General features: G+C 40.2%; 2 protein-coding genes across 21 annotated transcripts in view; both read right to left on the minus strand.

Annotated features, from left to right (window-relative positions):
* Positions 1–1,996: 1,996 nt before the first annotated feature.
* On the minus strand, positions 1,997–10,503 carry LOC306996120 (transmembrane protein 233). Its single transcript, XM_079608284.1, has 3 exons — positions 10,019–10,503; positions 9,147–9,281; positions 1,997–2,710 (listed from the first exon to the last, which is right to left on the minus strand). Exons 1-3 carry the CDS (start codon positions 10,202–10,204, stop codon positions 2,699–2,701), a joined length of 333 nt encoding a protein of 110 aa, XP_079464410.1. The 5' UTR covers positions 10,205–10,503; the 3' UTR covers positions 1,997–2,698.
* A 1,457-nt stretch (positions 10,504–11,960) lies between these two features.
* Positions 11,961–21,008, minus strand: part of msi1a (musashi RNA binding protein 1a) — a 66,118-nt gene continuing 57,070 nt past the window's right edge. For 16 of the 20 annotated variants that reach the window (XM_079608258.1, XM_079608262.1, XM_079608273.1 and 13 more), the window contains 5 exons: positions 20,866–20,946; positions 18,228–18,284; positions 16,471–16,530; positions 16,180–16,331; positions 11,961–14,225 (listed from right to left, as the gene is read on the minus strand). In XM_079608258.1, coding sequence (XP_079464384.1) covers positions 14,184–14,225; positions 16,180–16,331; positions 16,471–16,530; positions 18,228–18,284; positions 20,866–20,946 — 392 coding nt within the window. In that variant the 3' untranslated portion in view covers positions 11,961–14,183. Of the gene's footprint in view, positions 14,226–16,179; positions 16,332–16,440; positions 16,531–18,227; positions 18,285–20,865; positions 20,947–21,008 lie in introns of all 20 variants that reach the window. The other 4 variants (XM_079608267.1, XM_079608268.1, XM_079608265.1 and 1 more) reach the window with 2 other exon arrangements.

Raw genomic sequence — 21,008 nt, forward strand, 5'->3', positions numbered from 1 at the left:
TTATTATAAGATTTTTGTTATTGTTCATTTTAACTGTGTATTGATTTCTCCTGTTTTATGAGTGATATCATGCCGTTCTGACATCATTGGATGGTTGTTTAACATGTCAGCACCAGAGGGAGACATTCAAAAGCATGTGAAGACTTCAGGATGGACCCTGCAACACACAAAGTAACATGACCTTAGATTATTTGCATGATTATGATTAACGTTTGGCAAGGTCATGCGTTTGATTCCTCGAGAATGCATTAACTAATGAATGCAGTGTATGCGTTCAACAATGCAATGTTTCAGATCAAAACATTTGCCAGATGCGTGAACGTAAATCATTTGAAACACTGCTGGTCAGGAAGAGGTCTGGCCGTTCTGAAGGTCTCATGTGTCTGTCTGTGTGTTTACTGAAGGATGAAAAGGAAACATCCATCTGTCCATCTAAAGAACACCTGCATCATCAGGCGGCCGAACACAACGGGCCTTTTGACCCCAGGACTGTTCAACTGTGGATCGTGTTGCTCTGCCCTCGAGGCAAATGTGCATGAGGAGCTGAGATGATTATTAGTTGTTTGCTGACGGCAGCTGGTAAAAGCTGACCTCTCTTCTGCACCCGCTTTTTCAGTTCCCATTCTCTTAGAAAAAGGGTTTTAAAGGCGCTCAATAAAACATTTTAGGGGTATCTAACGGGATCAAGTACATTTTATGAATTAAGCAGCTCGCAAACAACTTTATCAATAGAAAAAAAGTAGAAATAACCTGTTAAACATGAAAGTATTATGCAATCATTTAGACATTTCTCCTTATATAGAACCTTTTTGGCATATTTGAAATTGAGTCAAGACCCAGAAGGTTCTATTTAGAACATTGTTGAACTTTTATTTTATTTATTTATTTTATTTTTCACATGTAAAAATCAACCAGACCAAATGTAGTGGACTGTGTCAAGCACACTGGGGAAAAAATTTAGGATTTACTTCAAAACAAGCAAATTTCACAGATAATTACAAAGAAACGGCAAGAAACTCTTGAAATCTTGAACTAGATAATATTGTCTTGCAAAATGTACTCCAATAATCTGTTTTATTTACAAATTTGAAAAATCATGTACAGTCTGAAATCATAATGATAGTTTTTATTGTACTTGATTTATTTAATTTAATAAAAAAAAGAATTATTGTAATGCTAAAAAAAAAAAAAAACTAGTTAATTGTCATGAAAATAGTGTCACATTTCTTTGCTGTTGCTGATAATCCTAATATTAAGAATAAACGCATATAATGATGAGTGTTGGACTCATGTCCCAGGACACATTGGTCTTCTGTTTACTGGGCTGAGGTGTTTCTGTAAGCATGATGGGGTCCTGTGGAGCGTGGGGTCCAGCTCGTGTTTTTCAGCAGTGCTGATCCAGCGATCCCGTGTCATGTGACCCCGCTGGCCAGAACACACTGGATAACAAGAGGCCCCTGACACCGCCGTGGGATTGAGACCCCGCACTATATATAGCACATATCCAAATACATCATCTCTCTGGCCTGAAGATTAAGGGGGTCGAAGGGAGAAACATTTATGAGCTTTAATCTCAATATCCTCTGATACCCATATCTTGTTCGGTCTATAAAGCATAAGTATAACTTTAAAAGTCAATGTGAAACCTCATTTTACTTCCATAATCTTATGCGTTTCTGTAAAATTAAGTGTAAAAAAATATATGGTTGGATTTTTGAAAAGTGAAGAATGGATTGGCCAATAGAAGAGCAAGTTATGACTTTTTATTAAATTACATAAATATGGTTTTATTAAAATCTAATTGTAACTTTACATTTTTTGTTCAATTGTATTAACACAGAACATACTTTTTTAGCTTTCACAAAAAAAGTACTACTTTATTATTATTATTATTACTCAATGTTGGGGTGGGAAAATATTGGTTAGTTTTGCAGTTCCATTCGGTGACGCTATTGGTGCAAAAATGTAAAACACATTGAGACACTTTTATGAATGGTGCTTTATAAATGCAGTTTATTATTTAATTAGGACAAGTTCAAAACATCAAAACATTTAATTCCAAATTAGTGTCCTTTGAATTTGTAAAACATTTGACAACACATAAATACATAATCACTATTTTAAATAAAAAACTCCAAAAGTTGTTATAAAAATTAAGACCTTTATCATTGTTTTCATGATCTACTTGCAGAGGAAAACACTAAGCACCAAAAATGATTCATATTTACATGTTCAGTATGTCCAGTGATGAGTTGTATAGGACCAGTTAAGACTTGAAGACTGTAAACAGTGTGATGCGCTCTAATGAGATTCATAGTGTCATTATTAACCATTCTTTGCAGAGACATTCAGCCCTGAAATCTTTAGTTATATATTTCAACAGCACAAAAATAATCTTGAAAAGGAATAGACATGCATTGGTTTCAAAAGTATGTACATATTCAGCATGTGCGCGGATGCATTGTATTCAGTGATTTGAAGGTGCATACATTGAATGTGATTGTCTGTAAAACATGTTCAAGCCCTGCCATCTACCGCTCTCTTTGATATCGTATAATGTCCATGTTCATGCCGACGGAGGAGAACTGATGTCAGTCTGAATCTGTCCTGGTCCTGGTTTCATCTGTTGAGTTCATCAAACACACTGACCCAGTGGACGTCCATCCTCCAGAGGACAGCAGGACAGAAAGCCCTCATCTCAAACATGTTTCTAAAGAGTATAAAATAATGATTTTTAAAATCTGTTACTATAGCATAGGGTTATTTCTTTTGAATTTCATCCATTTGGCTGTCAAGCGATTACAATTTTGAATCTACTTAATTACATTAATTAATCGCACATCAAACTTGGATGAGAAATTACTCCCAAACAAATGATTTAAAAGTCATTATTGTGTTAAATTAGAAAATCATAAAAATAGACATTACAAAAAGTAGCTTTAGGAAAAAATAATAATAAAAAAAAAATATATATATATATATATATATATAATTACACATAAACTTTTAGGCTTCAAAAGCCATGAGTGAGTTAATAATGATATAATTTTTGGGTGAACTATACTTTTTAATGTTTTTTTAATAAATAAGGATATATGAAATGTTTTTTAAATCATACTATAATTTTTTATTAAATATAACTATGGAATATAACTAATATATATTAGTATAAATATAAATACAAAGTTTTGAGATTTGACAGCACTACTATACATGGTGAAACTCGAAAAATTAGAATATTGTGCAAAAGTTCATTTATTTCAGTAATTCAACTTAAAAGGTGAAACTAATATATTATATAGACTCATTACATGCAAAGTGAGATATTTCAAGCCTTTATTTGTTATAATTTTGAGGATTATGGTTTATAGATTATGAAAACCTTTTCACAATATTCTAATTTTGAATTTGGGGTTTTCATAAGCTGTAAGCCTGTAACGCCGGTGCGGCTGAAGCAGAGAAGAGGCAGGATCCAGATGCAGCACACGTTTTATTAACACACTAGAAAACAGGATAACGGGACTCGGGAACGAGAACAACCAACATCAACGTTAAACATTAAACAAGAACTCACAAGGACAGGACAGAAACACAGGTCTTAAATAATCAGAGACAAACGAGCTAAACAGGATAACAAGGGGGCGTGGGAAAATAAGAGACACCTGGGAAAACTAATAGACAAGACAGGGAACACTAATCATGACATAGCCCCCCCACAAAGGAGCGGCTTCCAGACGCTCCAAACACGAATCAGGCGGGGGGCAGAGCGAAGGCGATCCTGGGGGAGGGACGGAGGGCCAGGCCCGTGCAGGGGAACGGGACCAGGACACAGGCAAGGCGGGCCTGGGCCATGGAGCGTGGGAGACCAGGGCGGAGCAGGACATGACGGGGACCAGGGCGGAGCCGGACGTGACGGCGGCCAGGGCGGAGCATGACGTGACGGCGGCCAGGGCGGAGCATGACGTGACGGCGGCCAGGGCGGAGCATGATGTGACGGCGGCCAGGGCGGAGCATGACGTGACGGCGGCCAGGGCGGAGCAAGACGTGACGGCGGCCAGGGCGGAGCAAGACGTGACGGCGGCCAGGGCGGAGCAAGACGTGACGGCGGCCAGGGCGGAGCAAGACGTGACGGCGGCCAGGGCGGAGCATGACGTGACGGCGGCCAGGGCGGAGCATCCTTCATGGCCCTCACAGGGCACCTCCTGCCCCCCCCAAAAAAATACTTGGGGAAATCCAAGACCTCCAGGCTGGGAACCGCCACCGGAAAAGGCTCCCGAAGCCCGAGAGGCGCAGGTAAGGCAAGATGCAGAGGCGGGGCCGGCAGGGCGAGGCGCAGAGGCGGGGCCGGCAGGGCGAGGCGCAGAGGCGGGGCCGGCAGGGCGAGGCGCAGAGGCGGGGCCGGCAGGGCGAGGCGCAGAGGCGGGGCCGGCAGGGCGAGGCGCAGAGGCGGGGCCGGCAGGGCGAGGAGTCTGGGAACGCCCTCCGGAGCCTGGCGAGCCCAACGAGTCCTTCTCCTTCTCCTGCGACGGCGCTTCACTGGGCTTGATTCATTACAGGATGCACTTGACTCACAGGATGCACTAGATTCACAGGATGCACTTGACTCACAGGATGCACTCGGCTCACTCGATTCACTCGGCTCACTCGATTCACTCGGCTCACTCGATTCACTCGGCTCACTCGATTCACTCGGCTCACTCGGCTCACTCGGCTCACTCGATTCACTCGGCTCACTCGATTCACTCGGCTCACTCGATTCACTCGGCTCACTTGGTTCGTCGAGGCTGACGTGAGGTTCAGGTGCGTCGAGCGCGGTCTCGGCTGGGCAGACGTGGAGCGCGGTCTCGGCTGGGCAGACGTGGAGCGCGGGCTCGGCTGGGCAGACGTGGAGCGCGGGCTCGGCTGGGCAGACGGGGAGCGCGGGCTCGGCCGAGTACGGGAGAAGCACAGGTTGAATGAAGCCCACGTGAAGCACTTTTACCTCCTCCGCTAAGCCCACAGCAAACGATGAACCACTCATAGAAAGAGCCCACTCGACATACTGGATCAGAGTCACGGAAGGATCAGGTCCGGGCATCTGTGACCGAAGTGGTTCTGATAATCCCCCGTGGAAGAATATCTTCAAGCACTGGGTGCTCATTTGCGCGAGAGGCGCCAGTTTCATGAACTCCGCGACGTACTCTTCTATGGAGCGATTCTCCTGATGGAGACGGAGAATCTGCACGTCTGGATTCCAGGAAGGCATGGCTGCTGGATCACGTTGCGGTGAGTTCTTCGGAGCACGGCTCGTACATGCTGTACATGGTCCTCGAAGGTATCTGAATAAACCAGTATATCGTCGATGTAGACGATCACACAGCGCTGAAGCATGTCTCGGAATACGTCATTTATGAAAGACTGGAAAACAGCTGGACTGTTAGAAAGCCCGAAGGGCATAACCAAATATTCATAGTGGCCAGTGCTCGTGGAGAAAGCCGTCTTCCACTCGTCTCCCTCACGAATACGAACCAGGTTGTAGGCTGAGCGAAGGTCCAGTTTGGTGTAGAATTTCGCTTTGCGGAGAAGCTCAAGAGCGGCAGGAACCAGTGGTAGGGGATAACGAAACTTCACAGTGCAGTCATTGAGGGCTCTGTAATCGATGCATGGACGTAAACCGCCATCCTTTTTCTTGACAAAGAAGAAGCCAGCGGACACAGGAGAGGTGGAAGAACGAATGAATCCTTTGGCCAGTTCTTCCTCAATGTACTTCTCCATAGCTTCAGTTTCGGGCTGAGAAAGGGGAAAAATGCGTCCCCTGGATGGCTTGGAACCTGGGATGAGATCGATGGCACAGTCATATTCTCGATGAGGAGGTAACTGGATAGCCTTGGCTTTACTGAAGGCTTCAGCCAGGTCGCGATATTCCATAGGCAGACTGGTAAGAGCGGAATTTTCACAGGGCTCTGAGATGCTTCGAACAGGTAGCGGCTTAACGGGACTTAGGCACTTGGAGAAGCAATCTTCACCCCAGCGGATAATTTGACCTGTAGTCCATTGCAGGTGAGGATTGTGACTTCTTAGCCAGGGTAGACCCAGTATGACAGGAGTGTGTGGAGCATGCAGAACGTAAAAATGAATATTCTCACAGTGCAACAGTCCTGTGCGCATCTGAAGCTCTTGCGTCACGTGAGTAATTCGCCCCGCACCAAGGGGCCGTCCGTCAACGGCTTCGACTGTGAGAGGGGAAGTGCAGGGGATTAGAGCTATCTTGTGCTGTTTAGCAAAATCTTGTGACATAAAATTTCCTGCCGCCCCAGAATCAATTAATGCAGATGTAGAGAAAGACTGATCATTCTTAGTGAATTCCAGTGGTACAGAGACACAAGAGAGAGGATTGGAGCCGGTATCTCATGTGGGCTGAATATGCTCAGAATTCTATTCGCAAACACTCTACAGGTCTCACCCCTTTCAAGTGCATTCTGGGTTTCCAACCACCCTTGTTCCCCTGGTCCGGCGAGCCGTCTAATGTTCCTGCTGTGGATGACTGGCTTAAACGCAGTGAGGAAACTTGGAACCTGGCTCACACTCACCTTCTACATGCTGTCAACCGCAGTAAGAGGCAGGCTGATCGCCACCGCCGCTCCGGTCCCGTCTATCAACCCGGCCAGTGGGTGTGGCTTTCCACCCGGGACCTCCGGCTCAATCTGCCATGTAAGAAGCTCAGTCCCAAGTACATGGGTCCCTACAAGATAATTCGTCAAATCACTCCAGTATCCTTCCGTCTTGCTCTGCCCAGTCATCTCCGCATCTCTCCCACTTTCCACGTCTCACTGTTGAAACCGGCCACTGCTCCCTCTGAAACTAGGAATGTGGAGTCTGAAGATCTTGCTTCTCAACCCATCCTTGTAGAGGGCGAAGAGGCGTACCGTGTGCGCCATCTGCTGGACTCTAGACGTCGTGGAGGGCATTTACAGTATCTTGTGGACTGGGAGGGCTTTGGTCCTGAGGAGCATTCCTGGGTGAACTCTAGTGACATTCTGGACCCCCTTCTAGTTCAAGACTTCCATCGTGAACACCCTGACAAGCCTGCTCCTCGTCCCCGTGGCAGACCCCGTCGCCGTCAGTTTTCTCGCGCCAGGAGTCGCTCCCAGGGGGGGGGCTCTGTTACGGCGTCTAGTGAGATCCCCAGTACTCAGCCTCGAGCCCCTTCCCCTGAGTACTAATTATGCATACTAGCCTCCTCGTATGCATCATTGGTGCTCTGATCACCTTCCACCTGTGTGTAATGAACTCTGAGCTCAAGCCTATATCTAGCTTGTTAATTCAGCGCTCTTTGCGAAGTATTGTCTCATTCCCTTGTTACATGTCTGAGCCTTCTCTGGATATACCGCTGTTATTCTGATATACTGATCCTGGATTTGAACTAACCTCTCTGATTGTGTGCAGCCTGCCTTTTGAACCCCCGCCTGTGACCTGACTCTGATACTCTCCGCCAGCCCTGAACTTCTGCCTAACTCTGACCTGTATGCTTGCTGCCAACCCCGGACTCACGCCTGGTTTACTTCTACACTGCTTGCTGCTGTTTTGAGTTCCCTTATTACTACTTTTATGTTATTAATAAATTGTTGCACATGGATCTGTCTCTGCCTCCTGGTTCACAACAGAATACTTCGCCAAACGAAGATCCAGCAACGATGTCAACCTTGTCAGCCGCTTTCACCGCACAAGCCTCACAAATCGCTACTCACCATCATCAGCTGTCCCGTCTAACTTCTGTGACGGAGGAATTAGTGAAAGCGGTTCAGAACATGCAAAAGCCCACGGTGGAATCCTCAGCGCACGCCGCGTCCATTCATGCACCTGTGCTCGCGTCTGACTCCTCAAGCTTCAGCGCTCGCCTCTCACTCCCTGAAAAGTACGAGGGAGACCCAGGTAAATGCAAGGGCTTTTTACTTCAATGTTCTTTGTATCTCGCCCAGCAGACCGCTCAGCACGCTACGGACATGGACAAGATTACATTCATCTGTTCATTACTCACTGGACGTGCACTGGAATGGATCACCGCGGTCTGGAGAACAGATGGATCAGCTTTCGCTTCGTACAACGAATTCCTGGAGCGCTTTCAAGCCGTCTTCGAGCATGCAGTGGAGTGAAAAGGAGCGGAGGACCGCTTGCTGGAGCTCGCTCAGGGACGGATTCCCGCCTCGGAGTACGCACTCAAGTTTCGTACTCTTGCAGCGCAGACTGACTGGACGGATAACGCTCTTAAGGTGGTTTATCGACGGGGTCTCAACCACGAGCTTCAAGCTGAACTGGCCTGTCGCGATGAGGGAAGGAATCTGGACCAGTTTATTCATCTCTCCATACAGATTGACAACCTCATTAGTTCACGCCGTGCCAGCATCCGATCCTCGACTCTCTCACGCAACGTCTCCACCCCACACTCTCCGAGTCACGTGGCTACGGAAGCCGGTGAGCCTATGCAAATTAACACTTCCCGGTTATCTGAGGAGGAACGTGAACGTCGGAGGACTATGAAACTGTGCATGTATTGTGGAGGAACTGGTCATTTCCGTCAGCACTGTCCTCAACTATCTACACGCAAAGAAAAGGCAACGGTGAGTTCTTCTGTAACGCCGGTGCGGCTGAAGCAGAGAAGAGGCAGGATCCAGATGCAGCACACGTTTTATTAACACACTAGAAAACAGGATAACGGGACTCGGGAACGAGAACAACCAACATCAACGTTAAACATTAAACAAGAACTCACAAGGACAGGACAGAAACACAGGTCTTAAATAATCAGAGACAAACGAGCTAAACAGGATAACAAGGGGGCGTGGGAAAATAAGAGACACCTGGGAAAACTAATAGACAAGACAGGGAACACTAATCATGACAAAGCCATAATCATCAAAATTATAACAAATAAAGGCTTGATTACTTTGCATGTAATGTGTCTATATAATATATTAGTTTCACCTTTTAAGTTGAATTACTGAAATAAATTTACTTTTGCACGATATTCAAATTTTTTGAGTTTCACCTGCATATGTCACAATGTGTGTAGTATTAACAGTAATATTAACAGTGTGTGTAGTATTAACAGTAATATTAACAGTGTGTGTAGTATGCCACAGTGTGTGTAGTATGTCACAGTGTGTTACCGTGCTGAAATGCACAGCGCAGAAGACGGTGATGATGAGGATGCCGATGATGATGGAGGCGATCGACACATAGAGCGCCATCTTCCCTAAACGCCTCGAACCGTCATAATCTCCCTGATCATAACTGTTTCTGGACTATAAAAGAGAGAAGACACAATTATGACACTTATGAGACACAAGTTGTTGCCTTTGTGATTATGTTTTTAAATGTGCCAACTCATCCAGCCAAACTAACATCTGCAGCAGTCAAACCCAAATCCATCCTCATTCTGGGTTTTAGTTTCATGTACACACAGTTTACTTCAATATTCATAATAATCATAATCATATGTGAATATTAATATTATTGATATACATTCAAACTGAATTAAGAGACCAAAACTACAGCCTCTTCTTTAGAAAACTTGGCCTTCTTAAATCTCTGTGATATTCTGGTCTATGGGTCGGCCCTTTTAAATATAAATATTTGGGATATTAGTTTTTTGCCTATTTTATCCTAATCGTCTGAATCCTTAAACAAGTAATCAACAAGCAAACTTATCCTCAACAAACCCCAGCATTTAAGGAATAATAACTCACTAAAAGAGATAATGAGTTAAGTTTATTATTTACAATCATTACTGATTAAGTATGATCAATAATAATAGTAATACTTGACATTAACTGTAAAAAAGTTGCTACAATACATTTTTAAGTACAATCAACTTGGATGATTAAGTCATTTCAACTTAAATTACATCAAACTGCCTTATAAAATATAAGTTATAACACAAAGTGGAAAAAGTCTTATTTTGATGAGTTAAAGCGATGTAAAAACATGTGTTGTCATAACTTCTTGATGGTGCAATATGAGGATCTGATGGTGAGCTCACCATGACGGAGAACACCAGGGCTAAGATGTTGACGGGGTAAGCGGGACAGAAGCAGGTGAGGATGGTCAGGACCAGGTAATTTCTCAGAGGAGGTCGTGGGGTCGTAGGACCGAACCATTGGTGATACAAATCCAGACTCCCGTTCAGAGAGCCTTTCACATCGGTCTGTGAGCCGGCCGGAGCCATGATGGCAGGCCAACACTCCTGACAGCGGGCAAATGTCCACCAAAACACACACTTTTACAGAGAAAGCAGTTAAAAACAGAGTTAACGGAGAGGAATAAATCCAGCAGAGCTGTGTGGGCTGTCCAGACTCGAGATGAAGTGAGGAGTGTATTCGGTGGGAGGGTGTTTGCGCAAGAAGAACCTGTGAGTAACGGGATCGCAGGGGAGATGAGACAAAAATATGGGCGACACTTTCCCATGGACAGATTCCAGGTCAGCATGTGTGTGTGTGTTATTCTCTGATTTTCCACGGTTGTACTGGCATTTCTCTCTAATAGATTGGCAAATCAATCTGTAAAATGACACCAGGACGGTCTCGTAAAACTAAACTAATAATAGGGTCAAATGCAGAAATGCTGATGAAACTGGTGTGTGTGTGTGTGTGCAGTTCCACATGGGTGGGCGTGTGGTATTGGGGTCACAGGGTATCAGGTGTGTGTTATGGGACAGAGATGGACATATCAGAGTGGGGGGGTGCAGGTCAAACACGTCTGTTCCCATGCCTCCAAATCTTGGCGTCTCACTTGTTTGCTTCATGGACAACGACTTGAGCAGTATTTCGATCTGATAGTTATGAAATGGTTGAAATCTACTGTGAATGTTAAATGTTGCAAACCAGCTGAGAAACACACACAGTTTTGGCTGACATGTTATAGAAAACATTTTGGCGATGTGAAATATCTACATTTATATTTTTCATTGAAAATGAGTACACCAGAAACAGCATAAAAATGTGGTTATGAAACATATTCAGAATTTTAGTGCTTTGTATGTTCCTGCTAATTTGTATAAACCAATTTTAAAAGCTATACAGAAGTTGAATATTCACAACAAATGTTAAAGACGTTTGTAATTTATAGACTAGAACGCAAAGGTTTGGACTCTATTTTTATTTATGAAATGGAATTTAACTAGTAGTTTGGGAAAAGCAGCCAACATTTTATTAATAATTCCTTAATTACTAATATTTAAAAATAAGAAATTATAATATATAATATATATTGAAGAGATTCCCCTACCATGTAAAGTGCTTTGAGTACCCAGAAAATATAAATGTAACACATTCTATATATATATATAAATATTTGTGATTTCTGAAATTGAATTGGACTGGATAGTTAGGTAAAAGCTTAATAATTAATTAATAAGATTAATAATTCTTTAATTTTGATGACTTTACTAATATTCTAAAATTATATATATATATATATATATATATATATATATATATATATATATATATATATATATACAGTATATATATATATATATATATATATATATATTAATTGTGGCTGTGAACACATCTTTGTTCATGTTCTGTTAATATAACAAACTAAATGTATTTTTTATTTTATTTTATTTCTGGATTGGACTGGATAGTTAAGTATATATTTTCTCCATAATTCCCAAATTGTGTTGACTAAAACGCTTTCTAAAATAATAATATTAGTAGTATTATTTCAAGTTACATTTTTATTTATGAAATATTTTAATGTTCAGGGTTTACAATATTGAAGAATAAAGGGAACATTATATGAGTGTTGTGAAAAACTACATGCACAATTTAACTGTAAACATGATATTTTAGATTTAGATTACAATTAATTATAAAGTGAGATTCATAAGAGCACGTTCTGCATACGACCAAAACATGACAATCTCTGCCAAAACTTTCTGCAAATCCACAAAGAAAAACATGAATACAGATGCCATCAAATGGAATGTTTTAAAATAATTTATTAGGATCTTTTTATTTGAAAATTTCCAGAGGTGAAAATTAAAAAAATACAGTAAAGGGACAGCGGAGCAGCGTAATCGAGCATCAGGTCACAGTGTTGCTTTCCAGTTCTGCTGCTGATCCCCAAGCCCCGCCCCTTTTACAAATCATCCAAACAAAACACATACTGTAAAAATCCCAGAAACTTTCAAAGGGGTTAAAACGGATCTTGAAAAATATAGCTTTTTTTTTCTTTCTGAAAAATAATTCTTAATGCCACATAATCGCCGCCGTATTCGTACCACCGCGAGCGGCGTTCGTTATTACTTGAGTTTAAAAATAACTTATTGCTTTTTTGTTGGTTAAATAGTTACAGTGTGTGCCGTGCAGTAGTTTTGTGAGGCGTCCCTGTCAGCTGGAGTTTGTGGATCGTCACGGTGACCACTGCTCCAAAAAGAGGCTACACATGTCAAACGGAAGACTCAATGTTATTGCGAATAGGTCGAGAAATCAATGATCAAATCCAATGTTGCAAACTTAAATGAACTGTTAAATCACTCTGGATGTGTATTATTCATGTATTTTTCTTCCCAGAAGGCCTCCGTTAGAGCCGTGATGTCACAGACGTCCTCCTCCATTACCGGCAGAGACGAGACAGTTTCAAAGGTGGCAGTTGAACGCATGTAAACTAGCTACGTGTCCATCCATACTTCAGTCTACGCTGTGCACACACTCTCTCTCCGTCACACACGCACAACCACGAGATGGAGATGTAACAGCGCTCAGACTCCTTTGCTTTGTAAATGTGTCCTTCATTTCTTTAAAAACAGCAGTGTACCGTCAAAAAACAAAGAGAAAGGAGAGGGAAAGTACACTGAAAGAAGTACACCGCGCAACAAAATTATATATATAATATATATTTCCAAAAACAGCATGAAGAAGCCTAGCAGCCGTGCCCTTCCGAATGAGGCTACTAAACTGGTTACGACCTTCCTCTTCCCTAAAATGGGACCGAATCATTTGCTCTTTTTTGGAAAACCAAACTGGTTTTTCAGGGATGTGGTTCGACGCCTCGTCACGTGACGGCAAACATAAACGCGGCTTCCGAATTCACGCAAAAACTGAAGCACTTTGTGCAACCGAAAGGAAAAATGTTGTTCCGAAAGCGCATCAAAACATTTATCTTAGAGAAATTGTCAGTATAAACGGAGTCGAAAGTGAGAGGAGCACAACCGGAGACCCACATCAGTCCAACTCGGTCATGACGCTAATCTCAGAAGTACAAGATTCAATGTGAAGAAAAGACGTTTGCATGTTAAAAACCCCACAAAGGACCCGCACCCTCCCGCACGCCCCCCCCCCAGTCCGTCATCATCTCAACCCTCCCAAAACACATGCAATATATACAGTATCTACAAAAAGAAGCTGGAGAGTGAGCCTCGGCACGAGCAGAACGAACCCCCGTGTGAATCTGAACATGTAGAATGGATTAACCAGCGATTCACGCAGGAAGTTCCTAAACGAGGCCCATTGCTTCTCATATAAAAACCAATTTTACGGAAAAAATATCAAACCGATTCAGCGTACAACATTACAAATGCTGTGTATAAACTACCAAAATATACATTTTTGTCCTGTCGTTTTGTTTTTGCCGTAAATTTGATTCATTCTCGTGTCTTTGTTCGGTGTTGTTTAGATTTGTAATGCTTAATAAACATCAAGGAAGACAAATCCTGAACTTTTTTTTTTCCAGTTTCGTTGCTCTCTCTCTCTCTCTCTCTCTCTCTCTCTCTCTCTGGACATCATCCGTTACAGCATGAGTACAGTAAAAACATCAAAACACAGTCAGCAAAGACATCGTAACAAATGCAGAAAAAAAACTTGTCAAATAAAAATCCGGAGAAACGGAATCCCTCGCGTGTTTCCGCACGTACAATCAAACAATATGTTTTTTTTTTCTTCATTTTTTTTTTTCTTTCAAAAGACAGACGGCAGCATATCATACACGAGTCGCTGATAAACAGGATACGTCAGGAAGAAAATAGGGGATGAGGAAAAAGGAAAGTGATGTTAGTAGAGAAGGGAGGGAAAAGAAAAGATGGGAACTCCAGAGTGGAGTCAGGAGGGAGCGTCCCGTAAGCACGTCACGTGGTCAGCGGCGCTCGTGCTTCACAAGCTCGTGAGTTTCTTCATCCCGTGCCGGATGCTGATGGGACACCCTCAGTGGTAGCCGTTGGTAAAGGCAGTTGCAATCAAAGGGCCCTTGGAGGAGAGAAAGAGGGATTTTAAAGGAATGTTCCGGTACAATACAAGACTCCTGTGGCCCTGTTCACACCTGGTATTGAGATGCGTTTTGGTCGATCGTATCATAAGTGGATCAAAATGTTTTAGACCCCGTTTACACCTGTATTTAAAGGAGCACTCCACTTTTTTTGGAAATAGGCTAATTTTCCAACTCCCCTAGAGTTAAACAGTTTTACCGTTTTCGAATCCATTCAGCCGATCTCCGGGTCTGGCGGTAGCACTTTTAGCATAGCTTAGCATAGATCATTGAATCTGATTAGACCGTTAGCATCTCTCTCAAAAAAATTACCAAAGAGTTTAGATATTTTTCCTATTTAAAACTTGACTCTTCTGTAGTTACATCGTGTACTAAGACCGACAGAAAATTAAAAGTTGCGATTTTCTAGACCAATATGACTAGGAACTATACTCTCAATCCTGCGTAATAATCAAGGAACTGCAGCCGTACCAGCAGCGCAATGATATTACAAACTTAGTGCCCGTCACGTTGGAAGTTACCGACCTGGGGACTATTTTCAGGCGCTGTGTAATATCATTGCGCTGCTGGTACGGCTGCACAGTTCCTTGATTATTACACAGGAATGAGAATATAGTTCCTAGTCATATTGGCCTAGAAAATCGCAACTTTTCATTTTCTGTCGGTCTTAGTACACGATGTAACTACAGAAGAGTCAAGTTTTAAATTGGTAAAATATCGAAACTCTTTGGTCATGTTTTTGAGAGAGATGCTAACGGTCTAATCAGATTCAATGATCTATGCTAAGCTATGCTAAAAGTGCTACCGCCAGACCCGGAGATCGGCTGAATGGATTCGAAAACGGTAAAACTGTTTAACTCTAGGGGAGCTGGAAAATGAGCCTATTTCCAAAAAAAGTGGAGTGCTCCTTTAAATACAGGTGTAAACAGGGTCTAAAACATTTTGAGCTTGTCCGCTTCCAGAGGTAGTCGAACATGCATTCGACCGGATATAACAGAGACCGGTCGTCGATTACACGTTAATTGCTTCTAAAAGTTGAATTTTTATTTGTTTACTTCTAATATTTGTTTTTAACCCAGTGGTTTTATAGAGCGTAATGCACTTGAAAGTCTTTGTGGCAAGACATTCCTCATCACATTTTGTAATTCTTCTGTACAAAATGTGTTATTTGGGATGTAAAGTTGTACTAGTGCGATGTGACCCAAAATTTTGATGATATGTCTGTTCTTAGCAGCGGGTTCAGTGATATTTTAGTATCATTAAGATTATAGTTTGTATTGATAGTTTGAATTAGTTTTTATTTTTACATTTTTCCTTTTCATTTTGATTTTATTTAAAGTTTTAGTAATTTTGTTGTTTTTGTCATTTTCATAATTTTTTTTTAAATATGTGCATATACTTTTATACATTTTTATTTAATTTTATTTTAGTAAATCAAGTTAAATTAAATGAAAATGAAAAATGTTTCCTAACAACTAACTAAAATAAAAAGTAAGATTTTATTTAAAAATATTTTATTTTATTTTGAGTAACAAAATCTGAAATGTTGCCATGGCATCTAAGTTTAGCTGATAAGTTTAAATGAAAAAAATCAAATAATGCTAAATAGAAATATTTAAAAAGAAAAAACGTCTACAACTTGAACAAAAATTAAAATATTAATTGATAAATAATTTTTAAATACTACAATAGTATATAAATAAACTAAAATAATAGCAGGGCAAAAACAATGATAAATGCAAATAATAAATTGCAATATAATAGTTGCCAAAATAAATAATAATGCACTTTTAACAGGGCACATAAATTAATAAAGTATTTATGTACTTTTTTAAAAATAAAACTTCAGAAGTCTTAGAATTTACAGCTCAAGTCACATAAACTACTTTTTATGATGCTTGTGTAAGTTATATTTCTAAATGTTTGTGTACCTACCCCAAGTCCATGTCCGAACCCAGTGCTGGGGGCGGGGCTTGCCGCACTGATGTAGCTGCTGACTGAGTCCTGATTGGCTGCTGCATAAAGGTCTGCCATTGGCCCAGGGCTGCTGGTGCCCAGGAACCCAGTGGCACGTGACGGGGTGGAACCTACGGCAACAGAAAACAGACAACAGGCAGATGTCTCAAACGCCCACAAGGTACATTACAAGTGGAAAGAATTTAACAAATCGTAAAATCTGAAAGTAAAAGATAATACAACAACCATAATAGAGCTGATTTTGCGCACCTCTGACCACCGCTGCCGCTGCGGCCGCTGCCATTGGTCCATAGGCAGTCAGTGGAATGGCTGAAGGACACAGAGACACTTCATTCAGGTGACTAGAAACCACACAGTCACAGCCTACAACAATATCCTGGTTTACTTCCAAATGCATCAAAATGTAATAAAAAAATTTGGTCCCACTTTATATTAAGTGGCTTTAAGTACTATGTACTTACATCGAAAAATAAGTACAATGTACTTATTGTGTTCATGTTTTATTGTAAAACACTTTTGCTGCTATTGCGGTGTGATACGGGTAAGGTTAGGGACAGGTGTGCTGGTATGGTTAAGTTTAAGGGTGGTTTAAGGTGTAAGGGAAGGGTCAACAGTGTAATTGTAAATGTAATTACATTAATTACCGCTGTAATTACATGCAGGTATTTAAAAAAATATAAGTACAATGTAAAAACATGTATGTACACAAAAAGTCCATTGTATCAAATTATTAATTTCAATGCAAGTACATAGTACTTAAAGCCACTTAATATAAAGTGGGACCAAAAAGTTAAATAATGTAATAAATAACTTTCTTCATTTCAGACTATTCTGCTGATGTAACCATTGTCACATGGACAGGAACTAATAATATAATTTGTCATGATCTAATCAAATCCCAATGGCTAAAATCAAGTCCTGCCTAACATTATGTATTATGAAACACTGAATATTCACATACATTACAGGAGTTATATATATTATTTGATCAAACATACAGTAAAACTGTAATATTGTGAAGTATTATTGACTTTTAAAAGAACTGTTTTCTATTTTAAACTGTAATTTATTCCTGTGATCAAAGCTGAGTTTTCAGCATCATTACTGCAGTCTTCAGTGTCACATGATCCTTCAGAAATCATTATAATATCGTTAGCCTCATAGCATAATTGCCTAAGTCATATTTCAATGTTAATGACAATGCTATGAGGCTAACGACATGCTGATTTCATGCTCAAGAAACAACTCTGATTATTTATGATCAATGTTGAAAACAGAAAGCGTGATGCATCTTTTTTTTCAGGATTCTTTGATGATTAAAAAGTTCAAAAGATCAGCATTTATTTAAAACAGAAATCTTTTATGACATGATAAATGTCTTAACTGTCAGTTTTTTATCAATTTAATGCACTTGGTATTAAGTTGCCCAAGTTTTGAACGGTACTGTACAGGTGAAAATAATTTTATAAACTTAAAAGGTGAAACTAATATATTATATAGACTCATTACATGCAAAGTTAGATATTTCAAGCCTTTATTTGATATTATTTTGATGATTATGGCTTACAGCTTATGAAAACCACAAATTCAATATTAGAATATTATGAAAAGGTTGTAATAAGCTGTAAGCCATAATCATCAAAATGATAACAAATAAAGGCTTGAAATATCTCACTTTGCATGTAATGAGTCTATATAATATATTAGTTTCACCTTTTAAGTTGAATTACTGAAATAAATGAACTTTTGCACCTGTTTCACCTGTATATGCACAATTTGTACGCTGACTAACACTTTTAAATGTTTCTCTGTTTAGGCATTACGGCATGTTAACCTCTGGCTCAACCAATGGCGTTAGTTTGAGGAAACACAGGTTTTCAAACAGGATTGTTTTTGGATTATTTTTGCCTTATTTGGTGGCAGTGCAGAAATGAAAACCAGCAGCTCTGTCTTGGGCTGACGTGTGTGTGTGTGTGTGTGTGTGTGTGTGTCAGATGAGGACTAACCTGTGATCTCTTGGGGGTGAGAGGAGGTCAGAAGCGGTGTCCGTTCTAAATGGAATTCTAGAACACAAACGGCAAAAAAGTGGTTTGTGAATAAACTCGTAAACAAGCGTAAACAAGCTCAGAGCTAAAACACCAACACACACGCACACACACAGCAAAAAAAATATTGTCTTACTTAGTATTTTGTCCAGTAAATACATTTTTGTTTTCCAGTAGAAATATAAAAAATTCTTAAATCAAGATAAAGTTACTTTGGATGCATAATGACATAAGATATTAAGACTTGTTTTCTGAAAAATATTTGAAAATTAAAGGTGTCCTTCACTGCTGGCACAATGGGTTTTCAATAAAACTTGGTTGCCTATGCAGCAGAAAGGCAAAATACATTTTTGAAATCACTGCTACCTCCGCCAATTAGAAAGGAAAACTTCAACACCCATAATGCATTGGGCAAGTTACCTTATACTTTTTCCAAGTCATATGGCAATCACCCTGAATTCATCCTACGCTCAAAGGGTTATTTCACACAAAAATGAAAATTATGTAATTAATTAATAATTTGTCAATTAATTAATTGTCCCTCCAGTGATTTAACTTGAGTGCTTTGTTTGCGCAAATAATTTACCACTTTATTTACAAAATATTCATATATAACACGCGTTCACACATCAACGTCTGCTCTCGCGTCAACAAAACATGCATGGGTTGGAGACTAATATTTTGTAAAACATTTTTTCTTTTTTTTCGCAAACAAAGCAATCATGTCGCTTTATAAAGCTAAGGTTAAACCACCGGAGTCACATGGAGTTCAGTTAATAACCCTCTGATGATCCGACCGTCCGTGGGTACAGAAATGTAGTTTTGACGAAAGACCCGGAGCCGTCGAAAGACTTTTCCTGACAAATAAACGTGAATTTCTCGGGCCAGGTATCACAGAGAACGAGTGAATATTGCTCATTTACATAGACTACCGACACTACAACAATACGAAGCGGGTTTAAGTCTCACTTTAAGTTATCTGCCAGTGCGGTAAGAAATAGAAACTTAATTCAAAGGGAGAAAACAAGGTTATATTTCTTACCCTGTTGGCATTTTTTTTTCTCTTGTTTTCAGCAAAAACTCACTTAATTTTGAAACATTTCACAAAAAAACAAGACTTATTTAATTTTGCTTCTCAAGTAAATGTATCCTGATTTATAAATGTTTAGATATTTGCACTGGAAAACGAGATAAAAATCCTGAGGAAGAACATTTTTTTGCAGTGCACATGTAGTCCTATTTACACAAACACACTGACGTTCACCATGAAAGGAGGTTTTCAGAGGACAGTCTATGCACACAGAAGACACTTACAGCCAGGTGCAGCTGACACACAGGAGGAAAGGAAGGGGACAGATTGAGGTGCAGAGGAACACGAGGGACACAGAAGCACAAGGAAGAGAGAGAAACGGGAGGATGGCGTTAGATCGCTGATCTTAAGGTATGGAGTGTTAGACATGGAGCGAAAAACTTGAAGTTATTAGAGCTGGGCAGTGTGACGGCACCATGCAACGATACAGAGTTTGCGATGCCAAGGTTAGAAACATTTGCACAGATATTTACATGTGAGAATGACTAAGAATATAAAATAACAGAGAGGGACACATCCCACACAAGTCGATGAGTATTTAAAGAATAAGTGTAGTTGTTTACAGGTGCGATGTCACATAGTTTAGATTCTGTATCATTGGTTTTATGATATTAATTTGACTTTTTTTGAGACTTTTGATTCATAATTTGAAGCTGTTTTTGCACTGATCTTACGCTGATCATTAATTTGTTATGGATAATTTTTTGGTTTGCATGCATCAAGATAACCAAAATAATCAAATGAGAAGTTCCTTTCATTTGGAAAGTATTTAATTCACTGTATTATATATAAATATAGTAGTGGCCAAAAATTATGTCTGGGTATTTTTATTATTCATTAGTTTATTATGTATTATTATATTTATATATTATATATAAATTATTTGACAGAAAAAAAAAACATCTACAACTTTTATTTTATGCAACGCAAAAAAAGAATCCATTGAAAAACAAAACACTTGCAGGAAAAATAATACGTTGACTACAACATAATCAGTTACTAATATTTTGTTGGTACATACATATGATGTGTATATATATATATATATATATATATGTATGTATGTATATTATATATTACAGGTTATAGCTGAAAGTGCTATCAAACTAGTTTAATAGTCAATCAAATTGTTTAATAAATGAACCCACAAGAGGCAAAGGATCATTTTATTGGCAGCGACAAGTAGTCGACAATTGTCAATTATTGTTAATGCCATTTGGGAAAAGGTCATGTTACTGATCAAGTGTGATTTCTGCTGTTCCTGTTTAATCAGAGGACATGTCTTGTGGGATAGCATGGCAGAAAAAGCACAATCTACTGCTGAAATCTACAAGCAGCTTTAAAAACTACTGTGTGTGTGAGTGTGTTTGATCAAATCCATCACAATTATCAGATAAGATAGTTAATTTCTCAGGGTTTGTAATGTATTAAATGATGCATTTTGACACTGCAGCGGATGACTGACTGTGGATGTTCTGCACAGATAGAAACGAGGGAAGGTGGACTCACCTGGGAACTGGTATGTGTATCCCGGTGTGATTCCTGTGTAGCCACGGCTGGCGTAGGTGGCCGCCTGGAACCCTGGGTAACCTGGAAATCAACAGAGACCAGGTTTATTTTTAAAGCACATTTACAATACGGTTCCATTTGTT

This window comes from Phoxinus phoxinus (assembly GCF_949152265.1).
Source record: "Phoxinus phoxinus genome assembly, chromosome: 3".
NCBI classification, from domain to species: Eukaryota; Metazoa; Chordata; class Actinopteri; order Cypriniformes; family Leuciscidae; genus Phoxinus; species Phoxinus phoxinus.

Bases quoted from the DNA above. Each gene is read 5' to 3' on its own strand.
- LOC306996120 (XM_079608284.1), bottom strand. From the start codon at position 10,204: ATGGCTCCGGCCGGCTCACAGACCGATGTGAAAGGCTCTCTGAACGGG. The intron at 9,282-10,018 runs GTGAGCTCACCA...TCTCTTTTATAG, and splicing joins CCCTGGTGTTCTCCGTCATG to TCCAGAAACAGTTATGATCA.